Genomic DNA, 23,571 nt, shown 5'->3' with positions numbered 1-23,571 from the left:
TTTTTTTTTTTTTTTTTTTTTAGCAGCCACAGAAGCCTGTACTCAAGGTTCTCAAAATGGAGCAACAGCTCCACATGGTGGACAGTCACCATTAATACAGGTACAATAGAATTTTGCAAAGAATTCATATACATACTTTATATACAATATAGACAGACAGACAGATAGATAAAGGGGCAGCATGGTGGCTTTGTGGTTAGCACTGTTGCCTAACAGCAAGAAGGGTGTGAGATTGCTTCCCACCTGGGGCCTTTCTGTGTGGACTTGTGGTTCCCTCCAGGTTCTCCAGCATGCAGACATGCAGGTTAGGTGACAGATTGGTGTCTTACCCAGGGTGTAACCCACCTCACGCCTTAAGACTGCTGGGATAGGCTCCAGCCTCCTGTGACCCTTAACTGGATTAAGTGGCTATAGAAAATCGATGGATGGATGGATGGATGGATGGATGGCTATATAAAAAAATTAGCTCTTTTTTACGACTTTAGCATTTACTGTAGAACTGAACGCAACAACTCCAGTTACCATCCAACAATGCATTTTTTTTTGCAACTGTGCTCTCATTCCTTTGGTGATCTATGTTTTTATTCATCATGGAAGGCTTTGTGCTTTATATTGCCCAGCGTCTAATTTTAGGCACCCGCTGCAAGTTTTTGAAAGTGCAGCAAAATTACACACGTGTTCGATATGATTCATTGCAGGTTCCCTCGACTGAACAACATGCAACCAGCACTAGGCTTTTGATTAAATAACCACCCCAGCTTGAGATGATGATGCCAAAAGCCTTTTGATTGTATATATTTTCATATGGCAAAAGGTTTTAAAAATCAAATAAAATGTCCCCATGCTTATGCAGAAGCATCTGGACACATTGTCTTAAATATTTCCACAGGATCACTTAATCTTGATTTTATGGTGAGAGTATGAGCAGAGGAGATTCATTTGAAGTGGGATCATGGGAGCATAGAGAATACAGTACGGTTTAATAACCTACCTCTGTCAGCTGTCCTTAAGTGTGGCTCTTCACCTGCGAGGCTGCCCTGTGCACCAGGTGTCCCTTTGATCTACAAGCACATAATGGAAACAGAGTGGGGAGGAAAACAAGGTCAAACATCTATTCACTCATAAGACCTTGGATGTCACATGAATTAATGTGTAACAAACAGACGTGCATCTGTGAGCAATTTTAAAACGATCACTTCAGCTCAGGTTCATGACAGACACTGAGTGCGCTGTGCTTGATATTACAAAATACAAGGTTCCTCCTATGCCCAAGGAGGTTCCCAGGAGCCTCTGAAAAGCACTTTAATCATGAAAGACAACATGCCCGGGTGCCAGTCTTCTTTCCACAAAGGAAAAACAAGCAGCGTCAAAACAGTCTCAGCTTTTTAAGACGCTGCATTCCGTTCAAATTAAGCAAGTCAGATTCCACTTATGCTGTTACAACTTTGAAAAGAGATGAAGACTAAATCCCTCAGAAAAAGTAACTTTATGACTTCTATACTTAGTTACAAGTTTAAAGCAGCGTGTTCAAAAAAAAAAAAAAAGAAAATCTGCGAATGGAAAATTCTACACATTTAAAAATGCAGTCAAAATTTTTTACTTGTTAGGAAGGAGTGTGCATCTTTCCCTTATAAAATGACAACATGATTCAGAAAAGATGCTTTTTATGAGAGAAAAGCTTTTTCATGGCCAGGTGTGGCATGCGCCCTCGTTATTCCATGGAAAATTAAACAGAAAAAAGGTCTGGAGTTGCTTTTAAGTGTAGAACAATGAACAGCATTTAAAACTCTTAATGGGGTCCAAAGAACTGTTGTAAGTGAAGGACACCATAATTAGGCTGCAAAATTAAAATAAACTTTCATTCCAACAAGCAGAAACCCGAGGACGAGCCCACTCAAGGTTTTGGTGCATTCTTAAATGGAAGGAATGGACTGGTGAGCTCAGCAACACTTAAAATGCCTGGAAGACCATCAACAACCAACCATAATGAAGAAAGACAGAAATCTCAAATTCTGAAGGGTACAGACTTAAGACGCACTTATTTTCTCTTTCGTATGGCTAGCATACTGGCATAGTATAGCGATACGCTTTTTACTCTTTTGATTAATTTTTTAGGAAACAGAGTGTGCCACAGCCTCCATTTTACCTAAATTCTGGGTCTTTTAGTGAAGCTTAGGGCTAGTGGCCGGCGATCACCTTAGTATTTCCTGTTTTTCTTGTTGTTTAATGTTGACAAATTATACTGTATTTCTTGTCTTTCTGATGCCTGATTGTTATTTTTTCTCTCTGTTTAAGGTGCAGCTCCATCCAGAGATGGGTGTGGTATTTGTGCTGGAGACCCTCCTGTTCTGTACACCAACAGCATTTCCTGTATATTCATTTTGCGAATTGTTCAGAGCGTCACCCCTTTGAGTCTGGTCTGCTTGAGGTTTCTTCCTCAGAGGGAGTTTTTCCTTACCACTGCTACTCTGGGGGTTAGTAAGGTTAGACCTTACTTCTGTGAAGTGCCTTGAGGCAACTCTGTTGTGATTTGGCACTATATAAATGAAAATAAATTGAAATTGAAAATTATAGAGCTACACTGTGGATGTGCCCTTCCTGAGATTGGCTGTGCCCCACCAAAAAAATTCTTCAGGCTTCAGCCTTTCAGACTGTTAAATCTACTTGGTTCTTACTGTAATACTGTCCCTCACAAAGTACAAAGTCAAACTATTCTGCACTTAAATTTATTCAAAGTCACGCTGAAAAGCAGGCCTGGGTTCTGAAAAACGTCTCTCTCGCAGGAGATCCATCTGTTCAGAACCACAAACAATGGACGAAAACAGTTTTTAAAAAGCACAACATGGGCGTGACAAAGGCAGACCTTCTTTCACAAAATTCTTCCCTTATTGGTCCCCGTGGTCATTCAGAGGAGGTCCCGCCCCTGCCCATAACCCACGCGATAACGAGACATATGATTTACATTATAACTTGAATCTCTTCGTTCTATGTGGTAAAACCAGTTCAACCCAGTTCGACATGCACATTTAGACAAATAACAGACTAAAAGTATATCAAACTACAAATACAGCCATTTAAGTAAAGTAATTACTTAATACCAAAACAAATAGCAAAGAAAACAAAATAACAAAACAATAGATAAACACACAAACACATAACAAGACACAGCGGAGGGTGGAACAGCGTTTTTCCGTTGTATCATTACGTTTCCTCATCCCTTGATGGCTGCATGCGCCAAGCTAGCATAGTGGGTGCAACCCATAGTTATTTATGCTTCATTTGCAAATATTACTTATTAACAACTGCACATATGGAGGCTAAAAATGTCTGTTATTTATATATTTATTTATTTATTTATATAACAACCATTTTGTCTTCAAAAAAATTGCGCAGTGACATGCTATTGTTTGAGCCATTAAGTATCCACCTGAATTCACAGATAAGAAATGGCACCAACGGCACCAAGTCCTATGTAGTACTTTACTTATGATAACGCTGTTGTGTGGGCCGCTGAAGAGGAGGTACTGCTGGCCCACCACCACCAGATGGCGCCCTGCTTGAAGTGCGGGCTTCAAGCAGAGAGGGCATCATAGCAACCGGGAGTGACAGCTGTCACTCGTCATCAGCACCAGCTGTTACTCATCCACATCACCACCACCATAAAGGCCGGACTGCAACTCCACCTCCCTGCTGAGAAATCAGCTACCTTGGAGGTAATTTCTCTGCTGACTTAAAACTGAATAATAGTCTGAACTCTTTTGCAGCCGTTTTCCTGTGGTGTTTCCTTATCTGCTGGATTGGCGTTTGGTGTGATTAGCGACGGCTTCGCCTCACACCCCAACCAGATAAGTGGTTAAACAGGAGCTGCATGAGTGTGTGATTGGAGGTGGAGGTGCTCCCTCCCAAAAGAACACAGACTGTGGGATTACTGAGTGTGCGTACTCACACTCACCTGTGCTGTTTTTGTTCTCTGCCAGCAGTGCTAGGTCTGACAGCTGGAGACGGTGGCCACCTGGGGACTCAGGACTTGGCGGCTCCGGTGTTCTTCAGGTCCATTGGCGGTGAGGGCCGTGTGGGATCCGGCTCGGTTCTGGACGGGCGTCTCCTATCCTCAAGCCTGCCCACACGTCACCCAACATGTAATTGACTGTAGTTCCAAACTTGTTGTTGTCTGTATTCCGTTGTGCACAATTTACAACATTAAATTGTTACTGTTTGGCTTATCCATTGCCCGTTCATTTACGCCCCCTGTTGTGGGTCCGTGTACCTACACTTTCACAACAAACGCTAGATTGTCCAAATACTTTTAGCCTCTGAAAATTAGTGGACATTGAATAAAAATGAATTTAATTCATTAACCGTCAATGTCATAGTTTTATTAAGCCCTTTCAAAGAAAGTCGAAGGTCCACACTTCAATTACATGTTGACTACATCATTTTGACTCCATTGTGGTGGTGCACAGTAACAATTATGAAAATACTGCCACCCAACGGTGTCATTTGTAGGCTAAATTTTGACACCAATAATGTGACTTTGAATTTTAAAAGGCTTTTCTCAAAATCTAATCAGTTTTTCCTTTGTGGATCCTCAATAAAAAGTAAGTCCCATTAACTGCCCCCTTCTTTTCATTCAGTGTCCAGATCCAAGGTGGATCGGCATGTTGATTTGGCAGACGTTTTACCCTTCCTGATGTAACTCCACAAAATTTGATCAAGTTAACCAATTCCCATAGGAGTGGAATAAATAATGGCTGCCTCACTAAAGCAGCCACAAAGTCTCCTGCATTTGCTGTGGCACTGTGAGAGGCTGAAAGCAGGCACTTCAGGTTCAGGCCTTTCACTCCCACTGTGTACGTTTTTATGTCCACATCACTCTCCAGTCCTTGTTTGTGTGTGAGGAGGAAATGCCGCCACAGCGAAGCTTTCAAGCAGCCACATACGCCGCTCCCAGAAAGCAGCCGGCTCAGGAAAACACAGGCTTGGTCTTGAAAACATTCAGCCTTTGAAGTATCTTTATTCTCTGTTCTCCAGCTGCCAGAGATGTGTGTAACAGCTTAGACATACAAAGGGGTGCACCGCGGGTATTTGTCCACAGAGAACCGGGCCCAGAAAACAAAGCGAGACGCACATACACAGGAAGCGCTTAATTAATTGACAAGCAGATATTTCTGAATTTCTAATCAAACAGACTTCATTTTGTTCCTCCGCCGCCGTCCTCACCAACCCAGCTTCCCAAGCGACGTACTTAAGAGACTTATCTTATAAATACAGCCCTAATCAAAATAAATGACTAAAAGCTCTCGGGGAGTTGAAGGCTATACACATTTACATCAGAGGAACTGACGGAATTCAAATAGTCGCCTGTGCACTGACTTAAGGTCCAAATCGGAGAATTACAACTTATGTAATTCTTTTGTACACTTTTGTTGTTGCTCGGTTTGGCAGACCTATATTCAAGGCAGCCAAGAAGAGACACAGCCTCCTTTTCTATGTATGTGTTACACGGAATTCCCTGTGCACGATGTTTCATCAGTGTGCGCATTATACTTTACAGAATATTTTTAATATTTAATGTGTCACATGCCCCCCACCCCCTTTCCTGTTAGAAAGTAGTTCTCTGCATTGGGGCAGAACTGGGTGGCGTGTCTGCATATATCTGGCTGACACTTCTACACGATATTCTCCCTCCTGCTTTGCTGGGGCTGACGTTTCCAAGAGAACAGACCAGTGAGTGATTTTAACACTCAATGACCTACAGTTTCTGTGATAGCCAGTCAGAGGTGATGTGTGCAGCAAGCTTGACAGATGTCAATGACAAAAAGCCAAGCTGAATGCTCCGTCTGAGAAAGCACATTTGCCAAAGCCGCAAGAAACATCGGTGTGAGATTTACAAGATTTGTCTGAATTGACTGACTTGCGTTGATAATGCAAACGAAATCTGACTGTGACATTCCCGGGGGCTGCCATAGTTGAAGATGCAGTCCATCATGTTTTCTAAACAAATGTAACTGGAAATTTTTTGTCACAGACTGTTTCCATGCATGTCCATGTTCAATCTCAAAATCTAGGCCACAGATCGATTTCACCAACTGTTATTTTGCCCTACCACTGCGAGAACTTAGCGACTACCCCTTAAAATCGCAGTTGCCATTCAGGACCGAAGAAGGTTTTGCAGGGAGGCGGATGTGGCGACGTGCGGCGCCAGCACAGGTTCCCAGACTTAACTTAATAAAACACCATGCAGATAGAGCTACATGTTAAGTCGAAAGCTATGACACCCGTGTACATCAGACTCAAGAAATCAATGGTTGAGTATTGAAATGTTTAACAGACTAAAAAAAAGTTCACTTGCTCTGGACTACATTTCTAGGCTTCCTCTACCTGGCTGACTAAAAATGTGATTACCACAGATTACACGATTATAGGCAATTTGTTTAAATTACGAGTTGCAAAACTTTCATCAGTGTTTAACTACCACAGCTGGCCCCGACAACTTCCTCACCTGTTGTTTTTCCTTCCCAGGCAGCCGAATTTCCAGTCCCATTGTTTACAGTGTTTGACAGTCCACATTTTATTTTTACACGTGTCTACAAAAAACTGTGCGGGTTACTGAGTCCATGAAGACTTGGCAAGGAAGCAGTGTTGGGTTAGCAATCTCAACAGGACAGCTGTGGTGTGGGCATGGGATTTTGAAGCAGTTAGCATTGCTAACAGTTAGTGATGTCTATGTTTACTGACTGTGGCTGGACAAAAGGGCGGGAAAATCAAGAAACACAAAGATAATGACAGCAAATAATTATTTAATAACAGTCACTTTGAACTCATGGAACTTTAAAATATCGAAGCATACAAAGCCCTGTGAAGCCAGTAGTATCAGACAGCAGAACGATATTCTCCGTAATTGCTGTGTGCTTCTTCAGAAGAAGTCAAATTAGCGGGAAGCAGATGTGCTGCAAGGTATATATGTATTATTTGTTTCTTAATTTGTCCAGTCTAGTTTACAGTTATTTTATGCATTTCTAACGCTGGCTGCACCAGCTGCATCACAACAGGAAAGTCGCAGGATTGTAAATCACTTCAAAATCAGATTCAAGATTCAAGATCCACGGGCTTTAGACTGGGTAGTGTTTATAAAATATACAGCTGGCATTTCTCAAGGGTGGCAATAAATTACATTTCTATAATGTAGTTTAATATATAGTATATAGTTTATAAATTGACTAACACATAAACTTATGGAAACTTTATATAAAGTTTCTATAATGGTTTGGAAAAGTGTGAGTTCAGAATGTAATTATCAACATCCATTGTTCACTGTTATTATGTAATATCCGTAATTTCTCTAAAAATATTAGCCATATCAATGTTCCGTTTTCACGGCGTTCATCCTTGACCCAAAATACACAAGCATACCAAACTGCAAATATCAGCTCTCCCCAGTTTCTCCGTGCTGAAAGGTACACATACGCACACGTACACAGAAGCCACTTCGCTTTTAATGTATCGATGATTTGCCGCCCCCTGCTGGAATGGCATGTGAGCCCAGAATGCACTCTGCTCAGCGTGCCGCTCTCGTTGGGATAACTACTTTCGCCTGACCCAGGGCTGAATTTGCAGACATGAGAACATGCTGCTGGATGAGTGTGAGTATATTGACTTACAATCATTTAGGTGTAAAAACACACGAGATACAAAAGTTCTTATGCCAAATATACTCCATATGTTTTTGTTGCCCATGAAAACACACCGTCATCATAAATACAGCATTGTTTGGGAACTACTTTTTGAGCAGGAATTCATCAAGCACGTCAGCCGCAGGTGTGTACTAACAGAATATACAAAAACTGTACAGTTGTTCGGCCAAAACGAGAGCGCCCAGTTTTAGGTTGCCATAAGCTAAACTAGTGGCACTCGTGGGAGTATATTCAGAATACAATTATCAACAAGATGTTAACTTCTGGAAAACATTCAGTGAATTCCTGATTTCATTTGTATTTGACATTTGTAAAGACATCTTAGCTGAAACAAAAACCAATCATTTACACAAGGTACTTTTGTAAAGCAGGAAAAACACAATATATATACATAGCAATAACAAGATTTACCCATGCTTTTAAAAACACAACTTGGCCGCCTGGAGTGAAAATGGGACTTAAAAGTAATTTTGTTCTCAAGATATGTGCTTTGTACACCACCTCATCCACCTTGAAGCTTGAACAATGATGATTCACACCAACGCTCACTATGAAAAACAGGAAAAATGATATAAATAAGCATCAAAGACTGACTAAACCCCTTCCCCATGGCAATATGGGTTCATAAAAAAGGCTAATATTAGTTTATATCAAACAGTGATTGGTTTAATTCTGCGCCATTTGTAACTATGCACAACGCTGTGAGTCAACAATGCAATGCTCATCATCGTTTTAATGAGATGGACATTACTGATCTCTGCACACCCACGTTGAACATCAATTAAAATACTCGCAGTTTGCTTTGCAAGGACCGGTCGCTGAGGCTGGCCATGTTTGAGAATCTGATATTGGCAGCATTTTAAAGTAGATCAAGGTAGCACCGACAGTGTGTGGTAGTGTGAGCGTGCATATGTGTGTCTGAGTGACAGTGTGTGTTCTGTGAGAGGGAAAATAATGAAAGGCGAGAACAGATGGCAGGTGACGCAGTGACAAGGAAAGTGCCACATATTTGGGCCTCAGGCTGGGCAGCTGTGCGATATTTCTCTTATCCCCTCTTCCTTTGGTTCCTCCGCCTCTTCCCTCTCGCCCCCCTCCGCGGTACTGTTCAAACAGAGGACAAAGACGCCCTGAGTGGTTTTCCTTTTCCGATCCCATACATGGCTGTCGGCAGTTTCCTCTTCTGTATCTCCAGCTCGAGTGACGAGTGACTCATGGTGGTTTTAACAAGTGAATCTTTTGATTAAATTTAATGGCACTTCCCCCACCAAAAACAAAACAAAACAACAAAAACTAACTTCCACAAGGACAGGCTTTTCTTACTGGTGTTAGTTTATCATGTTCGACTTATACTGCGGTGACATCTGCTTGAGGAGTCATTAGATTTGACAAACCCAGTCTGCTAAAGGTTCAACTTTCAAAGATGCACCCTCTTAAAAATGTCGTTCTCGTCTTTGAAAGCTACACTCGTTGGTAGGTTCCTGAACATAAAGTGCATTCGTGTGAGCAGACGCAATGAAACCAGCATTTTACGCATTTGAAGGTGACACACGGTACCTCGGAATGAGACTACGACATGGATTTGCGCAGGAATAAAAGCCAATTAAAGTTGTTTAACATGGAAAATGGCCGCATTGCTTTGCTCGTATGTACGCGCACTGGAGGGCTAACAAGAAGAGGAGGGAAAGAGATGGCAGCTTGCGTGTCGCCGTCACACTTTCAGGTCATGCCAGTTGGCGGCTCCAATGTGCGACAGCGGTGAGATCCAGACTGAGCAGGAACAAGAATGCAAAAGAGCAGAAGGGGAGAACATGGCAGCCGACGACGACCGTTTCTACATCAAACGAGTGTTGTCACAACAAGAGCCGCCTCTGTTAAATGTGAAGAAGCACGAGAGGAGGGATAAAGCAGGATTTCCGCGGCAGCAAAATGAGCATGCTGTAGTGTTGTCAAGTCTTTGTACGGAGCGCAGAAAGAGAGAAGTTCTTCACCTCCAGCATGAAACTGAATGCTAAGTGAGGAGCTGAAAAGTACCTTTGACAAACAGTAAAGGCTCTCAGTCGCGTTAAGGCAAAAGAAACCTCAAAAGAGCGTAATTGGAGGTATTGTCATGACACACCTGAGTGACGGAGTGTGCGTATGCACCACCAACCTAGCAATGCACCTGACCAGGCACAACAAACTGCAATGCCATTTGGAATCTATGTTTAGGTAGTCAAAGTAATGCCATGGCCGAGAAATGGACGATTAAAGCATCAGAGAGTATTTAAAAGATAGGAGTGTTTTGACCGCAGGTTACAGAAGCAGGAGCTGTTAGTTTTGGGGGAGAAAGTGGACGAGATTGACCTGCCAGTGAGCGATGACGATGATCACGAATGAGAATACCAACGGCGGCCCTACGACACAACTTCTGCCCTTGAGAGCTTAATTTAACTTGAAGAGTTTAGTCTGGAAATGGGTGGAATGTAAAGCCTTGAAGCTATCCGTGCTTCCGGAGGTCTATTTTCTTGATTATTTTTTTGTTTCCTTGTGACTGATTTGCAGTCAGATGCCAAACATTTATACCCAGGCATGTCTACAATCTACTTCTTTTGAAAGATTTATCAAATGTAATCATAATCTGTCATTTCTGTGGGAGAAATGTCACATAGCACCAACCTGGACTGCTGAGCTTTGGAGAGCCAAAAACTGCCCGGGTCTAAACCTCTACGTCCGGGTATCGCAAAAGCTGCGCATGTGCACAAACGACCTACTGCAGCGCCCAAAGCACCTTCATATGTGGCCATTGGTTTGCTTATAGTTTTCAAAGTTAGTTGAAAAGCTAATCTGCTAACAAAAAAAGTTTAGCATTAATAAATAGCTGTTAGCTGATTAGCTTAACCGTGCTCAAAACTGCCACCAAGATAACAGAACATCATGATGCAAAACAGAGGTCCTCCAATACAGAAACCTCTTTTTGTGTTGTTAGTACTCCCCTTGTGTATGTCTTTGCGTTATCTAAATATGCAGCAGACGTTACGAAATTAAGTCGTCGGCTACAGCCGTTTGTGTTCTCTAAGTCGGCAAGTAATTCCTCAAATTCGATGATGCTTTTTTGATGTAACCATCAGCTGTAGTGTGTTCTTTGTATTCATGTTTTCTGCATTTTCCCAAGATGTCTTAATTTAGAAGTGTTGACACAGTGCACATGCACTAAGTTATGGAGAGAAGAGTGCAAAGCAAATGATTATGCGCAAACATTTCCAGAACTGTAAAAAAATAAAGAATAGAATAGCACCCCTTCTAATAATGTGCTATTTCACTCAGTTAATGTTAAGATCAAAGTTGGCAAAAGCAAAAGCTTTCAATCATCTCAGACCCTGTAATCACAGCATTAACTGAGATGCATGTCGCAATTTATACCCGTATGTTGACATTTTAACAAAATCTACTGGCTGGATTGGCAGAAGTTGACCAGTCAAAATCAAAATTAAAGAAACAGCTAAATGATCGGAAGCCAGATTCATGTGAAAGAAACTGTTTGTGAAAGGAAAAAACAAGTGTCACAAACAAAAAAAATATATAAATAAAAATACAGGCTGTCTCCTCGTGGACGTTACTGGTCTGTTAGCTGTCATCGCGTGCGACGCTCCCCGCTCGATGCAGTGAAACTGAGGCAATATACCCTTATGAAATATTCACTGAAGTTATCTTTTCTTAAAACTCGCAGAAGCAGTGGGGGTCCACACCATGAGAAATGAATGAGTCCGCCAAATGTTCTTCATGTCAGGTTTGCTTAGTCTGCTTTGCAAGACAGGGACACTAGCAGGGGTCCATTAAATGTTCACACAAGTGTACCACTAACAGCGCATCAGCCTCCACAGCAAAACCCCCAAACTCCACCCAAGGACCCCCCCCCCCAAAAAAAGCAACCTCTTTTGCTGTTTCCAAAGTTGATTTGCCAGCAGTGCTGACACTGACGGTTGTTGCCTTTTCAAAAAGATTTTAGGTTTACAGTTGGTTGGCGTGAATGTTCCACTGTAGCACGTTGTCAGTTTTTGCCATCACTGGGGCAGAGTGAATTAATTGCTTTCAACTGGGACGCATTCTTACAGAAATAAACACAGCATAGTTAGTGTCATTTTAATGATTTTTTTTCTTTCCAGTAAGTGTCTACTTCTTCAACTTTAATCACTGAGGTCAAGTGTGACAACTTGACAGCCTTGTGCTCATAACAGCTACGTGAGAACAATTATTCCAAAAAATCCATTTCTCTCCTCCAAGGTTGTTTACTGCAACAAAGGCCAAAACAAATCTGGCAACACTTTGACAAGGCAAGGAAAAGCAGGTTGAAGTCATCTAAAATTAGAAGAAATACTGAATAATATGGTCATAATTATGCAGTTTGGGAAATGTGGCGATCTGCTGCTGATGTTTGCTTTTGAAATGTAAAAAAAAAAAAAACAACCACTGTCGTGGTTATTACATTTGTGAGTGCCGCCGTTGCCATGATTTGCTTTATGTATGGGGTGGAGTGCGGAAAGCAAACACATCATTAGCTACAACTACTTTGCAAAGCCTTGTATAATAAAATTAGTCCATGTCTCCTTGTATTTATGTCAGGTCAAGTCTGGGACAAAGCGCTGGCTCCACATGTCGCCTCATCCATTACTCTACAGAATCATTCTGGGTTCTCACTGGCAACCATCCAGGAAAACCACCTGTGCATCCACACCTCCTGAAGGGGGTCCTCACTGCATGACCATGGAGTCATATCTGACATTCCCTTATAATGTAATTAGTATGCCCCATTTTCGATTAGATTATATAGAACTTTATTAATCCCTTGGGAAGACTCTCTCAGGGAAACTGAGCTTCCAGCAGCATTGGCTATCAGCACACAGGGTAAAAAGCACACAGAATATCAAAAGTAGAAGTAAAAAAGAATTTGCAAAATATAAATACAAATATAAGTACCAGAATACTGCTCGCAATTGGCTTACTGGCTACTACTGTTCCTCTCCTTCCTGTCCCCTGTCTTCCTGTTACTCCTTCTCCCCCCCCCCCCGAGTGAGGAGTTGTACAGCCTGATGGCCTGAGGGACAAAGACGTTTTTCAGTCTGTTGGTCCTGCACTTGGGAACTTGGGCACTGTTAGTCTCCCTAAGGCCCCCATCACACTCAAAGACCATAAAGACCAAAATGCACCCTGAAAATTTGGGTGAATGTAGTAGGGACATGGTCAAAAATGGAAAAATGAACAGTTTTTAAGTTGATAATATGTCACTAACTTCTGACCATGGGGCACCTCAAAGTTACCATCAGGGGAGCAACAAACCTAATAGGGTCAAACAAGCCTAATGCTAATGTTGTACTACAACAAAATCAAGCAGAAAAATTCCAAATACATGCATACGTGCTGAAATTTAAATACCTTTACCTTTATTGTGACTTTCTCAGCTTCATCAGAAAACAATAAACAATGTTTTTGAAAACAGGCAGGCAAAGTTTTTATTATGTGCACGAGAAATTGCTATAAATGTGTTTATATGAAAAGCTGAGAGACATGAGTTTGCCTTATAATTCACATTCTATGATGGAGCAACATGAAGATAAACCAGGCGAATGGTGAAATCTAATCTGCACCCCATTGCTTTTTGTCTATGGAAATGACTGATTTCTTATCAGCATTCGGGCTTATTTGACAAGATTCTCGCTGTGGCTTAGCGAAGGGACTCAATCACTGCTGCCCGCCGATAGGCCTCACTTTCTTCCTCCGTCTCATCTTTTTATCTGGAAAAACGGAAATGAAAGGATGGTATCTTTTACGTGCTACGTCCTCAGTTCAGGAAGTGGAGAGGTGCAGACTTCTTTTAGGCCTTAGTTGATGAAAACATGCGGTTTATCAACATAAGCCCAGAAAGAAATATGACAGTAGTTGCGAGACTACTTAGCCCTGACTCAATTATGAGTGTGACTCTCTCGATAGGAGAGAACAAGCCACTCTAATACATAAATGTCACAGTCAGATCAGCTACATTCAGAGTTTCAGAGTAATCAGTGTTTCACACACACGGCGAGATAAAGGAATACATTATTTTCTTATTATTCTAACGTAAACTCTTCTGTACATTATTCCTGAAACTGTCTGCAAAGTTGATGAAGACAGAGCTTCTCTTCTTCCTATGTCTATCTTACCGTTGTTGGCAAATACACCTGCCTAATGTTACAGTTAAAAAAAAACAAAACACATGGCTCTGATGGGACAAAAAATTTTTTACTTTTTAAAATGATGGCTCCGTTTTTGTCGATCTGTTAAAGGCAGTTCTTTGCAAGTACCTCGACCATCTACCACTTTGAATAATTTTCCCTAATCCTCTTGACTTGCAGAGATAGCTGTGTGAAGTAGAAGTTGGACAACCCATATGTAGACCTGGATTTGTACATGTGTGCATCATGTGATCTGTCCACGTCACTGGACAAAACACTTTATCTGCATTTGTCTCAGTCCAACCAGCTGTAAATTGGTACCAGCCTTGGCTGGGGAAGTAACCTGCAATAGCACAGTGTCCCCTCCAGGGAGAGTCATAGAATCTCATCCACTTTATGCCACATATTAGTGCAGCAGATAACTGAATTACTCTTTTAAGTAGAAGTAAAACCACCATTTATTTTTTAACTTATTAAACTACAATGCTTTGACAAAGCCCAAGGGAGGTGAGGAGGTGATGGTGATGGTCTAGTGGTTAAGCATTGGGCTTGAGACCAGAGGATCCTGGGTTCAAATCCCAGCCTAACCGGAAAAATAACTAAGGGCCCTTGGGCAAGGACCTTAATCCTCTAGTTGCTCCCCGTGTGCAGTGAATACCTTGTCGGCAGCCTCACATTGGCGTGAATGTGAGCCATTAGTGTGTAAAGTGCTTTGATCGTCTGATGCAGATGGAAATGTGCTATATATATATATATATATATATATATATAAATGCAGTCCATTTACCAAGGACCACTAGACCAATTATTATCAAAGTATGTTGGTTAAGTAAGTCCTATACAGGCTCTGAACCATATCTTGCCGGAGTTTATCCCCTTATATCATAGCATGAAGCGGATGAGAATCGGTGACACAGCCATGTTTACAGCTTACAGTTTGCAGCTGGTTGGGCTTGATGATGCAGAGTCCAACATAAAGAGTCAAATTCAGGTTTATGAATTGCTTATCCAAGTCGTATCCCACAGACCTAATTGTTCTACTGCCAACCAGTCTTGTATCAAGTACCTCCAAGTGATACTGGAGTTAAAGTACAAGTATCTTACCATAAAATTACTTTGGTAAAAGTTAAAGTCTCCTTTAAAAATATGACTCGAGTAAAAGTCTTAAAGTTTCTGACATTTACTCTACTTAAGTATCAAAAGTAAATTTCTCATAAAATGTACTCTTAAAACTATTGAGTAAAAGTAAAATACAAAACGAGCGGAGAGTGAAGTGGTGATAGAAAAGAAAGCCACTGTGGTGTCTGGAGAAACCAGGATGGGGCTCCAGTCCCTATAAACGGCTGGATCCCCCTCTGGCAGAGCAGTTGGTGTCGGGATGAATGCCTTTCTTTTTTCCTGGAAGACCCACATACACACTTTTCTGTTAAACACAACAGCCAGGCTCTTGTGAAACAGTCATTTATAGCTACACAGTTGTGCCAAACTTAAGGAAAAGTAAAAAAAAAAACTTTCTAAGCGTCACCACCACCAGCCACTTCAAAGCAACCAAACACAGCACCCTCTTGGCCCTTTCTGGAATAGTTTGGACACCACTGATGTAAACCATTGATCCCCTTTAATTTGAAAACATAACTTCATTAATGACTGGTTTCTGTAATAAAACTAAGAGGAAATCACATTTGACTTTTACTGGAGCTTTGCGTGTAGAGATTTCAAATTTGATTTTCTGTTGACATTTAATAAACAGACATCATCATCTTATCAAAATTCCGGGCTGCCTAAAGCTTCCACAGAATTCTGTATTTAAAATAATTCCGCCGTTCTTCTGAATCCCGTACACATCACCTCAAAAACATATTTTCCCCGTATCTCTGATGCACACCTTGCAATCTCATCTCCTGCAGAGCGCCTGCTGGCCCCACAGGTACACTTCTATTTAAAAAAAAAAAAAAAAAGCATTACATAACCGATAATAAACTGCACATCATCCATCTCCCATTCAGCTCATTTCCCAATAATCCCCGCCGCCATATCTGCTCATCTATTCAAGTCACTTTCTCATTAAACCAGCTTTTACAACCAAAGTTTACTGCTTACAGAACTCAAACACCCATTCATCACGCAGAACGACGCATTTCTGCAGATTTACTGCACATTTTAATTCACTGTACGACGAGCGCATCGTTCCTCAGATCTGACTGAACATGAGGATGAGGTCGGTGGGGGGAGAAAAAAGAAAAACTGACAACGAATTAATGTGCTGCCTTTTGCCAGTTGAAATGGAAGTCAGTCAAGCAAAGCACGCCGGTGCATGCCCATCAGTCACAGCACCGTGTGCAAGGCCTGAACGAGCAAGCAGTGATGCTGCTGCAAGGTGGGGCGCAGAGGACAGGAATAGAGGGGTAGAAGCTGGTGCAGCTTTCAGTGTTTATTCATGTGAAAATAGTGTCCCGCTGGAAGCCATTTTGGCTCCAATGCATCACAGCAGGCCCTGACCTTTAGATGCTATGCACAATTAAGCTAAGCTAATAAACGCCTGGACATTTTCAGGAGCAGCGAATCACCTTGGACACGAGCGTCTCGGTAACTTGTGTAAGTCAACAGCATAAGACACAAAGTAAAGCCATAAAATAAAGTGTAGAAAATGGTCCAATTTTACAACACAAACAATGAGAATTTCAACCTACAAATGTCAATGACCTCTACGTGATGCAAACTCACGATAAAATACCCTCGGCCATATGAGCATAAAAATGGGAACCAGAATGTGACCTTTTGACCTCTTAAAATAGGTCAAGGTTACCCATCTTTGAACTTGGCCAAGGTCTGTGTCCCAAAAATCTTCCCTGTGAATTTGAAGACCCTGGCAGTAAAACAAATGGAGTTATACTGACCACAGACAGACAGACAGACAGACGGCATTCGCAATACCCAATGGCCATATTTTGGCCTCGAGAAAAGACCAAAATGTACAGGTATTCATTTTTATATAGCAGTACAGCTCATACGCAACTTGTACCTGAGCATTTTTTATAAGATCTGACTCTCCTGAGACAACGCACCAACAGTTCTGACAAATATGCTCTTACATTTCATTTACTCAAGCAAATGGCTGAGAAAACTGTATGCAAAGATATTGCTTTGCAAAATGAGAAGGGTGGAAAGATCAAATAAGACAGTTACTTGCTGCACTACGTTATTTGATATATCTAGCTAGTCCCAGAAGCACAGATATACAAATACGACACTTAACCACTTCGAAAGAGAATATTGGGTTTCTCTTCAGAGTTATTAAATGTATCACCTTGCAAATATGGAGAAACGGCACAAACAAGAACCCACGCAGCAAAAAAATAACTACAAATAAAAAATTACCACTCCTACACGGTGTTAAACCACATACTGCGTAGACAGACAGACTAAACATGCACATGCAGAGGAAAAACAGCAACTAGCAGCTACCATAGATTTAGAAGGCGGAGATATCACGCGACCATGTCCCCCTAAGTAGACTGAGCCGCCATCACCAAAGAGGGCAACCATTTAATTAGAGCACGTAACAATCATGAAACAATGCAGTATAGCAGCTTTACTATTACATTTACTTTTACAATTTCCTTTCCATTATGAGTAAAGGGACTTTTAGCCACCTTTTGAATTATGATACAAGAAATACATTATATTAATTGATTAGTATGTAACAATTCAATCTTATGTCTATGTTATACTCATGAAAACAGTAGAACCTCATACTTTTTCAGATTTTTTTAGCAATGTGCAACATACAGAAGACTTAGCATACCTGGCCCACACACACACACGCACAAAGCAACATATTCATCATTAGATTTTGTTTTATGTCAAGCAGGCTTGCACATACAAGGAAACATAGTGGAAGATAATTTGAACAATAAACAAATAACAATCCAGAGTAAATCTGTAAATCAGTGGTTTTCAAACTGTGATTTGGTGCTATATAAATGAAAATAAATTGACATTGAAAAATTGAAATTGTAAATGCATAGACAGTTCCTTAAAAACACAAATATATTTAAAATGTGTTTAACATGTGTAAAAGAATAAAACAAATACACAAAGATGTTGAAATTGTGTGTATGTGTGTCAGTGGGGGGCAGCTATTCATTTGCTCACTGAGGGGGGCTCACTCTCCCACACTTTGAAAACCCCTGCTGTAGATAATACGCAGTAAAATTGTCAGAATTAATAATCATCTGGATGGAAGACTTGCAAACATGGACACAACATGGACATAACGACAGCTGAGGGTGCCCCAATTATCCCCTAATTACAGCAATTCATCCTTTGTAAAATTTTTAAATTCCATCAATTTCTAGAGTCTTCTGGTGTCTTCTATGCTATGTAAGAGGAAGTCATCTTGACGCAAGTAAACCACTGAGCCCTTGAAAATGGAGAAGAAACTGAAACAAAATCTATTATGCAGCTATTATTTTCAAATAACTTAGATGAAAAGAAAGTCGACATTACAATCGAGTTAGCACATGTTCTGTTTGACAAAATAGAATATGTACAACTGTGAACAACTGCGTTTACAGGCCTGATTCACGAAAAGGTTGCATGTGTTAAAAACATGCAACATAACACCATAGCTCCTGCAAAAAAAAACGTTTGTGATGATTTAGTAACAGTTTGCACTGAAGATTGCATCTTTCAAAAGTGCAAAACAGCACGTATGTATTGTCCATTTTAACACTTTTGCCTTCATGAATATGCAATTCAGAGTGTGTCCACCCGTGTGCACAAAATTGTAGGTGTTCAACATGCAAATAGATGAGGTTTGCACACACAGCATGATTTATCAAGGCTAAAAGCAATTTCAGGGGTTTAAACTGCATATGTAATTTAGCACCAATATAAGATTTTTGTAAATTAGGACCTAAATGTTTTTAATAAAGGTGTATGAAAACATAAGTTTATCTTAACTTGTTTTGTTGTTTCTTTTCATACACAGTCTATCATTTCGCTTCATATACCAGTGATGCTGAAACATCTGTGATCTCATTGACACGAAGGAAGAAATCCATCTTTTGAGAATATAGAGCATAAAGTCTTCACGGAAGAGGAAACTTGCATTCACACCCCCAGCTCACCCATGATCTTTTTATCAAGTCCAAATTATTAAAATTTCATGACCTTGTAAAATACTGTACTGTAATTATGTTATTTAAAGCATTCAATAATCAATTCCAAAAAATGTGCAAAAATTCTTTTCTCACAAAGAGAAGATTCATAATCTGAGAGGTAATGGAAATTTTATTTTACCTAAGGTACAAACCACTCGTAAAAGTTTTTGTGTGACAGTATATGGGGTCAAAATGTGGAATGCTCTGGATCTACAGCGAAAGCTTTGCCCAAATATTCACAAATTTAAGTCCTTGTATAAAAATGCAGTTTGGTCAGAATACAGTCATAGTAGAGTTTAAATGTCTTGTTGTGCACTTGTCTGTATCAGTGTTGTGTTTGATACCTGAAGTTTCCTTACCATTGTTGGTATGTGAGTTCTTTCTATTATATTACCATTGTTGGTAACATTGTTCTTATCACTGTTGGTATGTAGCTTGTCGTTTCTTATATGAACAATTATCGTATTTACTAATCTACTCTTCATTTAGTTATCAATATTTTCGATGTGAATGACTTCTTATTTTGGTGTGTTATTTTTATTTTGGTTTTTTTTTGTGTGTGTGTGTGGTTTTTTTTTTTTGTTGTTTTTCTCAACTGATATGGAAACTGGAAGTCAAATATAGTTTAAGTATTAATGTAAGATAGGGGTGGGATTCAATAAGTTTTCTTCTTCCCACTCCTTTTCGAGCAAAGATGAAATGTATCTGATTGTTTAATATGTACTAGGTTCATGTATTCTGTTACACTGCTCGAAATGAATTAATAAATGAAATGAAATGAACACCCCAGAGAGGGTGGGCATCTACCAGGTGGTCAAATAATACTTTCCCCCAAGGTACATGGATGACCACACAATAAAATTGGCTGATATTTGCAATTTTATACAAAGGTATAAGATGGTGAACCACCAAAAAAATCAATCCGAGTAAATGCATGGTGTAGACGACAGAAATACCAACACTGTTAGTGAGATCTGAGAGACACCATGAATTGGTAACTTTAAATTCCTCCGTAAATGACTGAATAACCCATGAAGACGTTGGCTGATTAGATTTACAGAGGAGTGGAGGAGTTGTGAATCAAGACAGCAATTCCAGTCTCGACCTATCATGAGATGGTGTGTCTGTAAATTTGATATTTTACAGAATATTTCCCTCAAAAATGAATCCTGGTCCTCGTGGCGCCAATAAATCATGAAGCAAAGCACATTTTCTCCATCTAGATTCAGAACATTTTGAAGTAGACATAAGGCCCAGACTGACGTGAAAGCATTTATCTACTGCTCCATGCTGTGAACTAAAAGAGGATGTGACTGACCAACCCAACACTTCCATAAACTATGATCAGCAGTTTTTTCGGTGAGGTCAACCCCATGTGGTGCATGCAACATAATATTTTACTCCAGTTTACTGCTTTTTTTTAAGCCTTTGCAATGTAGAAAGGCAAACTATTTCCCCACATAAAGATGGTGACATTGGGATAGCGTTCATTATATTAAAACTAGAATTTCTGTTTATAACATCCCCATACATTAGGGTGGTGGATACGGAAACACACATCAACGGAACTGCCTTGGGTCCAACAAACCAGACGGACAACCAGACCATCCTCACCTCTTGAAATTAAGCAACGATCTATCCCCGCCACGTGAAATGTGGGTACCCCTTACCATTCTACAGCCGCTGGGATCCTCAGTACGGTGGGTCATGCACAGAGAAACACACATGCCCAAAATGTCACAGCTGATGTTGCCTCACAATGCAAAAGTGGTAATCCTCGTTTGAGCTTACGTAAGGAACCATTCATTTGACACAGTCAGTCCAGCCAAAAGAAACTCTGCAGCGATGTCACACCAAAGACATCTAGTCATTACTTCAGGCCAATGGTTCACATCCAAGTCTCACAATCGCAAGTAAGATATCCTCCTGATGACCAGGACATATGTACACTCAACAAAAATATAAACGCAACACTTTTGGTGTTGCTCTCATTTTGTATGAGATGAACTCAAAGATCTAAAACTTTTTCCACATACACAATATCACCATTTCCCTCAAATATTAAACACAAACCAGTCTAAATCTGTGATAGTGAGCACTTCTCCTTTGCTGAGATAATCCATCCCACCTCATAGGTGTGCCATATCAAGATGCTGATTAGACACCATGATTAGTGCACAGGTGTGCCTTAGACTGTCCACAATAAAAGGCCACTCTGAAAGGTGCAGTTTTATCACACAGCACAATGCCACAGATGTCGCAAGATTTGAGGGAGCGTGCAATTGGCATGCTGACAGCAGGAATGTCAACCAGAGCTGTTGCTCGTGTATTGAATGTTCATTTCTCTACCATAAGCCGTCTCCAAAGGTGTTTCAGAGAATTTGGCAGTACATCCAACCAGCCTCACAACCGCAGACCACGTGTAACTACACCAGCCCAGGACCTCCATATCCAGCATGTTCACCTCCAAGATCGTCTGAGACCAGCCACTCGGACAGCTGCTGAAACAATCGGTTTGCATAACCAAAGAATTTCTGCACAAACTGTCAGAAACCGTCTCAGGGAAGTTCATCTGCATGCTCGTCGTCCTCATCGGGGTCTCGACCTGACTCCAGTTCGTTGTCGTAACCGACTCGAGTGGGCAAATGCTCACATTCGCTGGCGTTTGGCACGTTGGAGAGGTGTTCTCTTCACGGATGAATCCCGGTTCACACTGTTCAGGGCAGATGGCAGACAGCGTGTGTGGTGTCGTGTGGGTGAGCGGTTTTCTGATGTCAATGTTGTGGATTGAGTGGCCCATGGTGGCAGTGGGATTATGGTATGGGCAGGCGTCTGTTATGGACGAAGAGCACAGGTGCATTTTATTGATGGCATTTTGAATGCACAGAGATACCGTGACGAGATCCTGAGGCCCATTGTTGTGCCATACATCCAAGAACATCACCTCATGTTGCAGCAGGATAATGCACGGCCCCATGTTGCAAGGATCTGTACACAATTCTTGGAAGCTGAAAATGTCCCAGTTCTTGCATGGCCGGCATACTCACCGGACATGTCACCCATTGAGCATGTTTGGGATGCTCTGGACCGGCATATACGACAGCGTGTACCAGTTCCTGCCAATATCCAGCAACTTCGCACAGCCATTGAAGAGGAGTGGACCAACATTCCACAGGCCACAATTGACAACCTGATCAACTCTATGCTCAGGAGTTGTGTTGCACTGCATGAGGCAAATGGTGGTCACATCAGATACTGACTGGTATCCCCCCCAATAAAACAAAACTGCACCTTTCAGAGTGGCCTTTTATTGTGGACAGTCTAAGGCACACCTGTGCACTAATCATGGTGTCTAATCAGCATCTTGACATGGCACACCTGTGAGGTGGGATGGATTATCTCAGCAAAGGAGAAGTGCTCACTATCACAGATTTAGCTGGTTTGTGAACAATATTTGAGGGAAATGGTGATATTGTGTATGTGGAAAAAGTTTTAGATCTTTGAGTTCATCTCATACAAAATGGGAGCAAAACCAAAAGTGTTGCGTTTATATTTTTGTATATATATATATATATATATATATATATATATATATATATATATATATATGTATGTCCTGGTAGTCAGGAGGGTATGAGGGCACAGAACCTAAAGACTTGGACCATCGTTTTCCCGCAAACATATCGGGCATTGCCAAACACCTCTGTTCAGCAATCCCATGACACCTTAAGGTCACCCCTTGATGTCAAAGTTCAAGGACCTGGACACATGAATGCCAATGCCAACATTTCTGTTGAAGGGGAGACTTTTTAAACTAAATGCATGTTTACATTAATTGTGACAGAAGCATCAAGCAACTGGGCACCGCAGTCTCGTTTGAGGGCGGGCGTTAAAGGGGTAAAATATGACGTATATGACGAAATTTCTCTACTTCTGGGGGACCAACCACGGCATTTTCAATGGGTTTTTGGGCAAATTACATGCAAACAAAGTGAAAATGCAAAGGAAAAGTGACGATGTTTATGACCCGGAGCACAAATGTGTTGAGGCGGTTAGCTGTGTAGGCTAACTCTTACAGACACAACGTCTCCCACTCGCTTCGTCTTTTCTTCTCCACTGGGAACTGAAAAAACAATACTTTTCGCGACTGCTTTGATGACTGCAGCCAAAAGCAAAACAGTACACAATTTATCTGTGTGAACTTGCCATGCTACTTGCTATGTATACATTGTGCAACGGAGCGCAGGTCCCCGTAAGTGGTCAAATCCCACGATATAACGCAGGTGTTATGTGTCGACGCGGGTTGAGGAGCGGACCTGCGTCTGACGGAACCCAGCGCTAAAATAACCAGAAAGCGGTTCCAATAACAAAACAATTTATTTTTTCCACCCTCTGGTGCATAACAAAGTGTATGAACAAAAGATGCATCAGTCTGGTGGAGTGAAGGCTGGCACGCTCTCCAGCGCCTAAAAGGATCGAAGCCCGGCGCTTCTGGACTCACTTTACCGCCAAACACCCCCCAGGTGG

At 41.2% G+C, this 23,571-nt stretch overlaps 1 protein-coding gene across 1 annotated transcript in view; it reads right to left on the bottom strand.

The window, feature by feature from the left end:
• The window catches only part of LOC117505150 (glucosidase 2 subunit beta-like), a 248,340-nt gene that overhangs the window by 145,518 nt on the left and 79,251 nt on the right, over positions 1–23,571 (bottom strand). Inside the window, exon 9 of the mRNA XM_034164700.1 lies at positions 992–1,061. Coding sequence (XP_034020591.1) covers positions 992–1,061 — 70 coding nt within the window. The remainder of the gene's footprint in view (positions 1–991; positions 1,062–23,571) is intronic.

Source organism: Thalassophryne amazonica, chromosome 23 (assembly GCF_902500255.1).
Source record: "Thalassophryne amazonica chromosome 23, fThaAma1.1, whole genome shotgun sequence".
Taxonomy (NCBI): domain Eukaryota; kingdom Metazoa; phylum Chordata; class Actinopteri; order Batrachoidiformes; family Batrachoididae; genus Thalassophryne; species Thalassophryne amazonica.
This window is presented reverse-complemented; position numbering and strand designations above follow the sequence as displayed.